The sequence below is a fragment of the Panthera leo genome, chromosome C1 (assembly GCF_018350215.1).
Source record: "Panthera leo isolate Ple1 chromosome C1, P.leo_Ple1_pat1.1, whole genome shotgun sequence".
In the NCBI taxonomy this organism is placed as follows: Eukaryota; Metazoa; Chordata; class Mammalia; order Carnivora; family Felidae; genus Panthera; species Panthera leo.
Genome location: NC_056686.1, coordinates 10,958,633 through 10,972,327, shown reverse-complemented (window position 1 = coordinate 10,972,327; position 13,695 = coordinate 10,958,633). Strand labels below are relative to the sequence as shown.

Here is a 13,695-nt window from a genome sequence, read left to right as displayed (position 1 = left end):
GCATGACACATGATGACAGACTTAGTGGCTCAGAACAACACATGCTTATCACCTCACAGTTTCTGTGGGTCAGGAACCCGGCCACCGCTGAGCGGCTGCACCAAGGGGCTGGCCAAGGCCAGGGGGGTCTCATCTGAGACTCAGGTGGGGAAGGATCCACTGTCAAGGTCATGTGGCTGTTGGAAAGATTCAGTGCCCTGAAGGTTGTTAGACTGAGGGCCTCACTTCCTGGCTGGCTGTTAGCCAGAGGCCCCCTGTCTTTGTTTGCTGTGTGGACCTCTCCCCGAGGTGGTGGCTACATCAAAGCCAACGAGAGTCAATGGAGGGAGTCTCCTAGTGAGGTGGGAGTTATGGTCTCATGTAACATAATCACGGAAGTGACATCGCCATCAGCTTTGCGGCCTGGTGTTGGTTAGAAATATGGTACAGGTCTCACCTGCGCCCAAGGAGAGGGGATGACCCAGAGGTGTGAACACCAGCCATAATTGGGACCTATTGTGTACCTGTGGCTTTTGGTATGCCTAATGCACGTATCTCCTGGATATATAGCTAGGAGTAGAATGGCCGGGCCATGACCCGTGCGTCCAACTGTAGAAGATTCTGCCAGACATTTTTCCAAAGTGCTGGGATCATCTACTATCCTTGAGCAGTGTGTGAGCGTTCCAGCCAGAGCACCTGCTTTTTTTTTTTAATGTTCATTAATTTTTTTTTTGAAAGAGAGACAGAGAGTGAGTGGGGGAGGGGCAGAGAGAGCGAGGGAGACACAGAATCCGAAGCAGGTTCCAGGCTCTGAGCAGGCAGCACAGAGCCCAACGCGGGGCTTGAACTCGCGGACTGTGAGATCACGACCTGAGCGGAAGTCGGACGCTCAACCGACTGAGCCACCCAGACGCCCCGCATCACTTGCTTTTTAATGCTATGCTCCTGTCTCTCCTTACAGGGGCCAGTGTGACCTGGGATTCCTCGGGACAGGAGGTCCTAAACCTGGCCCCATGTCAGAATCACCAAATTTCTGGCAGGAATCCTTGTATTCTCCACCGATATATCCCTGGTGCCTAGAGCATCCCCTGAGGTAGTTGGGCTCAGTAACCTTTTTTGTTTTGGTTTGGTTTTTAATTCAGTGAATGAGTTTAGGAACCGTTGCTCAAGAAATAGGCCTCAGGGAGGGTGTGAACTTCTGAAATCGGGAGGAAACTTTGATGTAGCTGAGCCCCGCGCATTTTTCTGGGAAGAGGGCCCAGAGCCTTAACCAGAGTCCTCCCAGGAGAGGCTAACAGCCACTGTGACGGGATCCAGTCTGGCTTGGTTATGTGATCACAGTAAGAAACAGCTGGTCCTGGGCAAGGACAGAGTTTAGAAGTGAGAAGAGAGACAGCGCTTGCTTGGAGAGCTCGTAAACTGACCCCTTGCCGGTTTTGACTTTTGACCCATGGCGACTCTGGGTACGGCGAGCCTAGCCACTGCCTGGCCTCTTGGGGCCAACAGCAAATTCCAGGAACCTCAGTTTCCTTCTGCCGAAGCTGACAGGAGCCCCACCTTTCCAGCAAACCTCTCACTTCACCTAGTTCGAGATGACCTCATCGTTTGTCACCCTCTCCCTTGTTTTCTGGAGGTTTCGCAGCATCCTCCCGCTGTCTGCATTCTTTTATCGTTTGAACAGAGCTCCTATTTTCTGTTTTGGGTCATTCCCATCACGTGCTTACTATCTTCCTTTCCGAGAGCAGATCAACCTCGTGCCCCTCTAGACGTTTCTTCTCGGGTTTCCTCTGAATCATTTCATTCGGTCCAGATAATGTCCAGCTTGTCTGCCTTCCTCGCCGCACTCAACATAGACCCTCTCTTTTCCCCAGAACAACCGTCCTTTCTTTCCGATCCCTCGCTGGAGTCCTCGTCTTTCACCGTGGTTTCTGACTTCTCCTGCCAACGGATTGTTTTTTGAAATTTAAGTCTCAAAGATCATCCCTTCTAATCTGGGTCTGAATTTGGATCACCGTCAAGAAGCAAGGAGGACAGGAATGTTGCTGGGTAATTAGGATCCTCAGCAGAAGGGCTGAGCCTTCCAGAGGGCGTCAGAGGGACCTGGGGGGAGAGAGAGGGAGGTCCATTCTTCTGCTATGGGGTGGCACTTGGAGGGGGGAGGGCTCAGGAAAGGCTCTTTTAAGAAAAAGGAGGCATTTTACCCGCGTCTTGAAGGATGGGTAGGATTCCAGGTGGCAGGGCAGGGAGAGAAGATTCCATGGAGGGAAGAAGGGGCATTGGGAACAGAGGAGAGGCTAGAAGACTGGTGATCAGGGAAGCTAAGGATGAGGTACAGAGTAGGCGGGGAGGCCAGGTGCTGACACTGGACACTGAAGGCCCATGTCAGCTCTCAAATACGTTTGTTTGGCTCTCGTAGTGTGTTAAATACTTTGAAGTAGTTGCTGAACGGCTTGGCCTCCTTCTGTGGAGCGACAGAGAAACCGATTCCAACTGGCTTCATCATGAAAGGAAACTCACTGGTTACCATAAATGAAAAGTCTAGGGGGAACGGCTGGATTCAGGCCCAAGTGATGTCATCGAGCCCTGGCCTCCGTCCAGCTCTCAGCCATGCTTTCGGCCAAGTGGATCCGACCTCAGACAGAGTCTCTGTATCGTGGTCACAAAAGGGCTGCCACAGCTCTAGCCCTTGCATCTTCTTAGCTTTGAATCCCACGGGGAAGAGTGAGAGTCTTTTCCCTAAGGTTCCCCCGAACACCTCACTGCTTCTCATTTTCTATGACTGGGGAATATATCCATTTCTGAGCCAATCCTTGAGGGCAGGAGACTGCTCTGCTCCGACTGGCTGAGCTTGGGGGTCCACACCGGCTTTGAGAGAGCGGATGGGGGAGAGGTGTGGTCCACAAAGGGGGATCATAACACCATAGTATTTTATTTGGTTATTATTTTTGAATGTTTATTTATTTATTCTGAGGGGGGGAGGGGCAGAGAGACAGGGAGAGAGCGAATCCCAAGCAGGCTCTGTGCTGCCCGTGCAGAGGCCAACACAGGGCTCGAACTCACAATCTGTGCTAGCAGGACCTGAGCCGAAATCAAGAGCTCAACGCTTAACCAACTGAGCCACCCAGGCGCCCTGAGGGACCACTTTAATTTACGTTAAAATCTGGATTAATGCCTTTTCTTGGAAAATGGGAACCCGGGCTGTGTTCTCACCCGTAGATCAGCTTTCTGTGGGGGCGGAGGAGGGGTTGCCCTCTTTAGACACCGTCTGTGTTCTCCCTGCCCACCCCCTCCCCGCACTGCCCACATATCCTCTCTGGCCTCTGGGAGCACTTTAGTTTTTATCCCCAGCATAATTTGATTCTGTAGATAAATCTGGTTTTCCCACCAGAATGGAATCACCAAAAGCACAGATAACTCTCCCTGTGCTCCCATAAACTCCGGAGGACAAATGCCTGCCGTTTTTGATAGTCTCATTCCTCACTGTTTTAAAAAAGATTTAAGGGATGCCTGGGTGGCTCAGTCGCTTAAACGTCCGACTCTTGGTTTCAGCTCAGGTCCTGATCTCACGGTTTGTGGGTTCGAGCCCCCGCGTCGGGCCCTGTGCGGACAGCGCAAAGCCTGCTTGGGATTCTCGCTCTCTCCCTCTCTCTCTGCCCCTCCCCCACTTGTGCTCTCGCTCTCTCCAAAGGAATACACTTAAAAGAAAAGGTTTAACGCGTAGTGATTTCAGAAGCTGCATCTGACAATTCCAGTATCTGAAGTCCTTGGCGTGCATGGCTGGGCGGGGATCTCAATCTATTATTTGTTGCTGGTTCGTACTGGCTTGTTTCTCAGATGTGTAGCGATTTGGTTTGGATCTCATTTCTGATCGAAGTTCACCTGTGGGAATCCTGAGGGGTCTGATCCCTGCTCATTGCATTTTTGATGCCCCGGAGATTGATCAGTAGCAGCCTTGTGCCATCCACTCCCAAGTCCCCATCAGCTTTCTTCTCCCAGTAACTTTTTATTTTTAGTTTTAATTGTGGTAAAATAGACATAATGTAAAAAGCACCCTATTAACCATTTTTAAATGTACAGCTCAGCCACGTCCAGTATGTTCATACTGCTGTGTGACCAACCTCCAAAACATTTCTATCTTAAAGAACTGTAACTCTACACCCATTAAACAGCAACTCCCCATCCCCCCACCCCCAGCCCCTGGCCACCGCCCATCTATTTTCTGTTTCGATGAATTTGACAGGTGCATCGTGTAAATGGAATCTTATGGTGTTTGTCCTTCTGTGACCGGCTCATTTCACTGAGCGTAGGTCCTGAAGGCTCATCTATGTGGGAGCTGGTATCAGAATTACCTTCCTTTTTGATAATATTCTTCAATGACATTCCACTGTAGGCAGGTACCACGTTCCGTGTATCCGTTCATTCATCGGCGGACGCTTGGGCTCATCGACTTCTTAACTAATAGTTTTAGCTTTTTCTTTGAGGGTCATGCGCGAGATCCACTATTTCCTTTGGGTTGGCTAAGTTATAATTTTTCTGATTGCTATTCCTTTGGTAATTATTGGTTAGAATTCTTCTAGAAAGAAGGCTCTTCCTTCATCAACTATTTGTTTATGTGTATCATAAAACACAGTTTGTTCAGGAAAGGCAGAATAAATGATTGGTTCTTCTCTCTTATGTATCAGTATTCCAAGTCAGAGGCAACTGCTAAAGTGACTGTTGAGTTTTTATTTTTATTTTTTAACATTTATTTATGTTTGAGAGACAGAGAGAGATAGAGCAGGGACAAGGGAGGGGCAGAGAGAGAGGGAGACACAGAATCGGAAGCAGGCTCCAGGCTCGGAGCTGTCAATGCGGGGCTTGAACACATGAACCATGAGATCATGACCTGAGCTGAAGTCAGATGCTTAACTGACTGAGTCACCGAGGGGTCCCTGATGAGTTTTTACAAATATCATTAGGAATCTTTTTTTTTTTAAGTTTTAATTTATTTATTGAGAGAGAGAGAGAGAGAGAGAGAGCGCAGAAGTCGGGGAGGGGCAGAGACAGAGAGAGAAAGAGAGAATCCCAAGCAGGCTCCACGCAAAGTCTGACAAAGGGTCTGAACCCATGAACCTCGAGATCATGACCCGAGCCGAAATCAAGAGTTGGACTCTTAACCAACTGAGCCATGCAGGCGCTCCTCATTAGGAATCTTTGATTCAAAAATCTGTAGCGATGTTGTAGCCCATTAAAGTCATTATTTGGTTTGATGATCACCAGTGCCATCTCAGGGGTCCACCAAGATAGGCTCTGTGTCCTTTGTTTTTCCAGGTGGAAACCACACGATATTGAATTATAACCCCACGTTTGTGTTGCATTGGGGTGGTCTTTAGGCAAACATCTTTGCTGTAGTTTTCCTTCCCCAAACAAGGAAGTTGGACAAGATGAGCTCTGGGTACATTCCTGTTCTAAACTCTACTTTCTACAGCATTTTCACACGTAGTTTACTCATTGGACTCTCCCAGTCTTGTGGCTCAATCCAGTTGTCAACATCTCCATTTTACACACGTGGAAATTGCCCCCTGAGTGAGAATATGTTTTCCAATCCCCCATACTGAATTTTCCCCCGCTAGACTTCAAGCTATGGTTCTCAGTCAGGTATACTTTGCATCCCAGGGGACTTGTCACAATGTCTGGAGGCATTTTTAATTGTCACACATGGGAGAGGTGCTACTGGCATCTAGTTGAGAGAGGCCAGGGATGTTGCTAAACATCCCATGATGCACCGGACAGCACCCCTCCCCACCCCCCACGTCAATGTCATCCAGTCCCAAGTGTCAATAGTACCAAAGCTAAAAAACCCTGACTTGAATCCATCCATAGAGATGGAGTCATATGCCTTTTTATCCAATGTTTATTCAATGAAAGGATGTATAAAAATGTACATATCTGAGGATTCAAGCACACACGAAATGGAATGATGGGACGCTCTGTTCTTAGCATATCCACAGAACTTAGCCATCTGATGTTCTCCTACGTTTCCCCTTCAGTCTTATTTCTGGTTCCTATTTTGCCCCTGGAGACCGTTCTATTATTGGCCCAAGGGAAGATTAATGGACAATTTTCCCTGCTTTCAGGCCAATAGGAAAACTTTAAGCCTTGATTTTTTCCCCCCTTATCTTGGGAAATAAACATCAAAATCAAGTTTTAGCCCAAATAGCAGTCAGCTTTTTTGGTCCTGTTTCTTTGCCATTTTGATCGATTGAATGGATGTTTTCAAGAAGCTTAGCATTATCTTTTAGAAATCGTTAAAACTGTTGCACTCTTCTGCTCCCAGCTTCTCCCGTATCCCTTCTCCTGCTGCATTTGTACTGATTTAAAATAACCCACTTGGTGCTGAAATGAATTTACCACGGGCAAGTGCTGGAATGGCGTGCCCTTTACTGATCGAAAAGTCAATTTGTGGGCTCGTATGTTGAAGCTGATTTTTAAAAAGACAACTAATTTGTCAGAAGCAAAACGCAGCATTTTATCTTATTTTATGATTTTATTTTACGGGCTCAATTTTTCAATGTTTAGGTAAGGCAGATGCATTTATTCTCTTGCCTATTTCAAGTATTCACACCCCTTTCCCTTATAAACACATGTTTACAGTTTATCATAGTTGCTATCACATTGTTACATTACCTTTCTCTCTTTTGTGATGTATTGAAGTCCGCACTAACAGTTTTTCTAGGCTGGACATAATTGCCAAGATGCTTTCTAAAATAAGACATCTTGAGGATAAAGACTAAGAATGTTCTTGGGTTTAAAGTTTCCATGCACCGTTCACATTTTATACGGTATTGAGCCCAGCATATCCCTGAGAAGCACGCTGTATTATTGACATTGGGTTGTGTTTTTTTTTTTTTTTTTTTCTGTGAAGGCTTTCAGCTCAGAAAAGATCATGCCATAATTTCTGCTTCAAATTATATTGTAGTTGTTTTATTTTTTTATATATCTTTCATTAGTATGCTTTCAAGGAACCTAAACCTTTGAAAAATCTATTTGAGTTTGTAAATACTATTGACTATTATCTTTCCCACATCCGTTAAATTACAGTTAATAAATTCCAGTGCAGAGTTTTAATGCGCCGGGTAGGGACTGGGGATGGAGGAAAGAAGAAGAGACCTGTTTATATCATGCCGTGCAGAATTAGATTTATAGTTCTGGACTGGGAAGGGATAGGAAAACAGTCTCTTTTTATGTAAAAGTGATAGTTTTTTTAAAATTTTTTTTTCAACGTTTTTTATTTATTTTTGGGACAGAGAGAGACAGAGCATGAACGGGGGAGGGGCAGAGAGAGAGGGAGACACAGAATCGGAAACAGGCTTCAGGCTCCGAGCCATCAGCCCAGAGCCTGACGCGGGGCTCGAACTCACGGACCGCGAGATCGTGACCTGGCTGAAGTCGGACGCTTAACCGACTGCGCCACCCAGGCGCCCCAAAGTGACAGTTTTTTTTTAAAGGAAAATGGTAAATACCACACTTGGGCTGATATCTAAGGATGACCATTTCTTTTTTTTTTTTTTTTTTAAGGCATTTTTAAAAATGCTTATTAATTTTTGAAAGGGGGGAGGGGCAGAGAGAAGGAGACAGAGGATCCAAAGCGGGCTCTGAAATGACAGTAGAGAGCCCTATGCAGGGCTTGAACTCACGAACCGTGAGATCATGACCTGAGCGGGAGTTGGACACTTAACTGACCGAGCCACCCAGGCACCCCAACGAGCACTGTTTCTTGCTTTTTGATGGAGCTGACATCGGGTAGCCAGGCTCTATCCTCAGATAGACCCCACTGCCCAAGAGAATGGATCTTTCTTTGTCTATGGCAGGATTTGTCACTCTTGGTACTATTGACATTTGGGGCAGGATAGCTCTTTGTTGTAGGTAATGTCCTCTGCATTGTAGGACGTTTAGTGGCATCCCTGCCCTACTAGGGGCCAGTAGCAGCCCCCCTCCAACCATCGTAACCTTCCAAATGGCCCCTAAGGAGCAAAGTTAATCCTGGTGGAGAACCACTGATCTAAGGTGCAAAATACCCAGTTCTGGCGTTGGTGTGAATGTCTCTGGGAGTGTTCACTGGGAGCTGAGAATGTTTTGTCACACGTGTGTCTGGGGGTTCACTGGTCTGTATCAGCATGCCGTCCAGCTGACTGCCTTCCTCCCACGTGCAGTTGGTTCCCCCCCACGAGGTGTCAGGTGCCGGGCCATCTTAGTGATCTTTTGCTGGAGTCCTCACTGGCGAGCTTTGATCTGAGTGCCATACAACAAGGAAGCTAATGGACGGCTTTGCCAATGGGCTGTAGGACTTTGGACTTGCCTCTTGTCCGCTCCGGGTCTGATTCTCCCCCTGTAGAATTCCTGGGTTTGGCTCAATCACCATTCCCTGCGGCGTAGTCCACGAAAGCTGACCATGGAGGAGGTTTGTGGGGGAGAAACGTTTTGCAGCCACGTTGGTTTGGGAAATGCTATCTCCTGCAGCATCCGCGTGGAGATTCATAATGTGCATAAGCACATGAGAGACTTTCTAGAATTCTCTGCACTCAGATATCTATGTGGCTCACTCCCCACTTTTCTTCAATGTTGCTTCCCCAGAGACTCGCCCTGTCCTCAGATAGGCGATCTTCTTTTGCTTCATCTTTCTGCACAGGGCTTTTGGTTTTCTGACATTACAGCTCACATTCATTTGTTTGTTCATCATCTGTCTCCTTCCACCCAGAACATAGCCTCTGTGTCAGCAGGGACTGGGTCCGCGTGTTTGCAGCTTATGCCTAGCACGTGGCCCACAGTAGATGCTGAGTAAAACTGTGCAGAATGAATAGACTTTGTCTCATTTGTGGATTCGCAAATGAGTTTAATCAGGGGCTCTTTTTTGCTTCCACTCATTAGAATCCAGGGGGGGGGGAAAGCTTGAGGAATGACCAGGGGAGAGGGGCTCTAAATCCTGATAACTGTGGCCTTCCTGGCACTTGCTTTCTTAGTATGAGCCACTCAGTGCTGAGTGTACTTGGCAAGCTGGTATTGGGCTGGAAAGCAAACAGAATGGACTGACTTGTCCACTATCCGTGAGGGGAGTTGCTGTCTGGTGAACCGAGGAAGAGAGCAACCTTTGGCCTCAATCATCCGCTTATGGCTTCCCCTTGGTCAGAGCTGTAACCAATCTGAGAAAAGTGAAAATAAAAATCGAGCACAGGCAAAGCGTCCTCTACGTGCCCAGCACTGTCTACAATGCAGAGGCAGTGCCCGCCCTCAAGGACTTTGGCTACATTTAGGCTCAGAGCTCGAAAGGAGAATTTATTGGGAGGACACGGCATCTCTTATGGAAGGAACTCAAGGGCTGGGCCGGGCTTCCCAAGGGACAAGGACCAAGGGCCAGAAAGTCATCAGAAGACAGCTATTTCTGAGGGTTTTTTAAAAAAAAATGTTTATTTATTTCTTTTGAGAGAGAGAGAGAGAGCGTGCACGTGCACAAGCGGGGGTGGGGCAGAGAGAGAGAGGGAGACACAGAATCTGAAGCAGGCTCCAAGCTGTCAGCAGAGTCCGATGCAGGGCTCCAACTCATGAACCATGAGATCATGATCTGAGCAGAAGTGTGACGTTTCACTGACTGAGCCACCCAGGTGCCCCGTCTCTGAGATTATGGTTCACGTCTGCCTCTTTCTGCTTCTCCCCTTGCTTCACTCATCTGTGGTCCATCATGATGCCCCCCAAATCCCTAAGACCCCATCACCCAAGAGCCTCTACATCCATTGCAGGACCAACCAATTCCTGGGAGAAAAGTGTCTAGCACAGCTCAGCTTCTGATTGGTTCTTCTAGGTCATGTGGACGTACACCTCAGGTCCAATCAGCTGAGGCCTGAGAGACTGGTGCTCACGTGACACCAACGTGGCTGCTGAGATTCCTCCTTTTGGGTGGAGGGCTAGGTGGGGATTGTCTCTGCTCTTTCTTGGCCCTGGGGCTTTTTAGTCCCAAGAACGAGCGTGTGGCTTCTTGAATTTTCTCCCATATCTCTGTCCTTTTATATTTAAGAACGGAAACATGATGATGAGGCAAGGGCTGGAACTTTTCCGGTTTTGAGTTTTTATTTTTTTTATGGTCACAAGGTAGAGAGCCTTGATAGGTCTGGACCAATGAGCAAACAGGCTGAGTGTGCCTTGGGGAATTTTGAGGCGAAGATGGTCCCCACTTAATATGGTGGGTAATTTTTTTTTTTTTTTGCCTGTCTGGCACTGTCCAGATCTCCATCCAATAGCCAACGTTCTCAGCTAACATTCTCCTCGCCTTCCCTGTAGACGGAGGTGAACCGTCTACACGTTACATGTGATATGTAACAAATGCCCACAGACTTGGTGGCCTAAAACCAGCAGCAGCTGGGCCACAGAATTAGGTCCTGATATCTTTCAGGGTTACCGGTCAGCGCACCACAAGCCCCAAACCTTTCTCCTCCCGCCCCCCCCCCCCCCCCCCAGGAGGGTCTAGGCAGGGCGGGCACCTTGCTAGGTGATCTACCAGAGCCCAGATTGAGGGCCCTTCTAGCCAGCTGTTTCTTAGCTCATTAGCTATTCTCCTTTTCTTTTTCTTCCTGTTTGTCCTCTCAGGAGGAAGCGTGAAGAGTAACCAAAGATCAAGTCCCGCCCACAGATACGAGGAGAGCCACAGGCTGGCTCAGCAGCGGGCTGGGACCAGGCAGGCCAGCCCTCTGGTGTCTTAGCCGCGAAGCAGGCCCTTAGAGCTCCCTTTTAGCAGATGGATGTGTATAAGGAAAGTGAAAGTTTGGAATTTAGGCCCTGTTGCCAACCCCGAGATAAGGAGGCGATTCACTTCCTATCTGCTGCCTCTTCCCTACTTAGGGGCTTTTAGGAAACACGCAGGGCCTCAGAATGGCAACCATGCAGAATTCATTCTTCTCCTAGCCATGCAGGCTCCACTTCAAGCTCACCAATACCAGGAAGGCACCCCTGGGCCCGGGTGCGTCTTCCCAGGCTCCCCCTCCACGGTCAAGACCGTGACCCCAGACGTCGCTGTTCCTCTCCTCTGGTTCGGCCTCAGCAGTCTGCAGTCCCCATGGACATTCTCTTTCGTTGGACTGCTTTCCTGGGCTCCCCAGGTAGGCACTCTGCCCTCTCCATGAGGACTCGCTCACCCGGCCCGGGTGAGCATACAGCCCAGCGGTTCCCTCTCGCCTGGCCTCAGGAGGGGGACGTTGGGAGGATGTTTAGACAGGGAGAAGCTGCTGTCTAAACAGCCACAATGTTCTGTTGGGCGCGTGGGTTGACGGAGCAGCCCCAGCTCTCGGGAAGCACAGTTCCTCGCTCTCGTTCAAAGTCTGGAAAAGCTCTTTACGCTGGGTTGCACAGTAGGGCGTTTAAAGAACTCAGGCACTGGAGCCAGGCGGCTTGGGTTCAAACTCCAGCCCTGCCGCGTGCTAGCAATGGGACATGGGGCACTTTAATAAGCCCCAGTGAGCTAACCTGCAAAATGGCCGTGAGGCCAGGATACAGAGGAAGTGGGATAACATATGTGAGATACTTAGCACAGCGCCTGGTAATACGAAGTGTTCCATGCATATGAGCAATTCTTTTTTAATTTTTTTAAGGCTCATTTATTTCTGAGAGGGAGAGAGAGAGACAGAGTGTGAGCAGGGGAGGGGCAGAGAGAGAGGGAGACACGGAATCGGAAGCGGCTCCGGGCTCTGAACCGTCGGCACAGAGCCCGACGCGGGGCTCGAACCCACAAACTGCGAGATCACGACCTGAGCTGAAGTCAGACGCTCAACCGACTGAGCTCCCCCGGGCGCCCCTGCATGGTAGCAATTCTTACGATCAGCGGTGTTTCTCTCGAAGCAAGCCAGTGCTTTGGAAGAGCCGCTGCAGGAATTCAGCATCCGAGTGTAGTCCATATAAAATATTTTATTATAAAAAGCTCAGTTGCATGGCATTTTCGAAGGAACAGAGCATCTCATAGTATGTTTCCTTTTTTGCCCTTACACAGGAGAGACTAGGAGAGGGAGCCAGGAAAGACTCTGATGGAATGCATCACCGGGCCTTGGACCCTCAGAGAGTGGGTGGCTTCAGGGACTCTGAGAGAGCCCCCCCCCCCACCCCGCCCCCAATCATTCAGCCCCTGGTTTGTCTTCATTCACGAACCGACCCGTGTCCTTTCTATAAGGCTGAGTCACATCTCCTGCCCACAGCTCAGGACTCCAGTGAGGAAAGCAAAGGCACGATAACTTGTTTTCTCTTTGACACAAAACAGTCCTAGTGGAAGCAAAACAAAAATCACAACCTCAACCGGCCGCGCGGGGTCCTCTCCTGATCGGAAAGAGGGGCGTTGTCGCCAACAAATCCGAGTCGGGGAAGGAACAACAGGGAAGGTGCCTACGCGGCGGCCCCGGCGGGGTGCACGTCCCGAGGCCCGAGGCGGCGGCTCTTTCGGACGCACCTGCTAGGTGAGGTTCTGGGGACGTCAGGCACCCCCTAGTCCCGGGACCCCCCCACCCCCCACCCCCAGCCACATCGCTCTGGGTGCATCCGGCCCCTCCGCTTCTCGACTGCAGCTGAAGTGGCTTCACTGGGGGTCCGTGGTGCGGAGGGTGAGTGACCGGAGGGACACACGGAGCGAGGTCGTCAGTCAGGTGGCCGGGCGTCCGAAGGCTTCTCGTGGACTTCGTCGTACTGTGGCGGGGGAGTCAACGGCTCAATGGAGGGGACAGGGGCGTTTTTGTCCGGGAGGCTGATCCTGAAGTCCTTGAGGTGGAGCTTTTCGGATTTAATCCTTCGCACTTTCAGCGGCTTCAGGCGCTTGGCCAGCTTGGAGTTCTGCCTGTCGGGGGGATTCCCTGCGCCGGTCTCCGCGTTGGCCCTGGCTGCCGTGGGGCTCGGCTCGTCAAGCCCCGTCAAGGACTCGTAGGAGGGGAGAGAGATGCTCATCCTCGGGTTCTGGTCCGCTTCCCTCGCCTCTGAGTAGTCTGTGTTCATCACCTCCTCGTAGCTGGGGACGTAGTACCTTGAGGAGGCCTCCTCCTCCTCCTCCTGGCTGCGAGATAACACACAGCGACAAGGAGAGGGTTAGCACGGACTCATGCCCCTGAAAATCACAGGTAGATGAGCTCCACATCCTGTGTCAGCACTGGGTCCTCCTACAGGAGTCGGGTGCTGTTCTAGGTACCTTAACACATACCAGCCACTCTCATCTTCCTAACAACACTGTGAGCTAGGTACTATCACTGTACCCATTCTGTGGAGGGGGAAGCAGACACATCGAGGTCATGTGATTTGGTCGTATATCGAGGAAGCGGGAGAGCAGGCACTGAACACCACACTCTCAATGACTACACTGTATTATCTGGAAGCGTTAACACAAGGACGTATTGAGCCCCCTTTGCTTTTAAGCCTCCCACTTAACCACCTGCGGGATGGGCTATTCTGGTGCCCTGCTGGGTCCTTTGGCCAGAGGCAACACGAACGTGCATGAAATCGCTGCCAATTTGAAGCAAAATGGTTTTCCCGAGGTAGAGAATGAGTATCTGACATAAAATTTATACGTATTTCAAGTTATTCTGTGATTTTTGTCTTCCAAATTCACTACAAGACTTAAAAGACAGGTCAGGTCCTCAGGCTTACTCTCATTTGACTGTTGAAAGAGAAAACCAGAGAGTCAGGGTGCTGGTTGTTGTTGGTGGTGTTTTTTATACACTT

General features: G+C 49.5%; 1 protein-coding gene across 6 annotated transcripts in view; it reads right to left on the bottom strand.

Moving 5' to 3' along the window:
- Positions 1-12,093: 12,093 nt before the first annotated feature.
- Positions 12,094-13,695, bottom strand: part of TMEM51 (transmembrane protein 51) — a 54,310-nt gene continuing 52,708 nt past the window's right edge. For all 6 annotated transcript variants that reach the window (XM_042952107.1, XM_042952105.1, XM_042952104.1 and 3 more), the window contains one exon: positions 12,094-13,033. In XM_042952107.1, the coding sequence (XP_042808041.1) occupies positions 12,625-13,033 (409 nt within the window). In that variant the 3' untranslated portion in view covers positions 12,094-12,624. The remainder of the gene's footprint in view (positions 13,034-13,695) is intronic.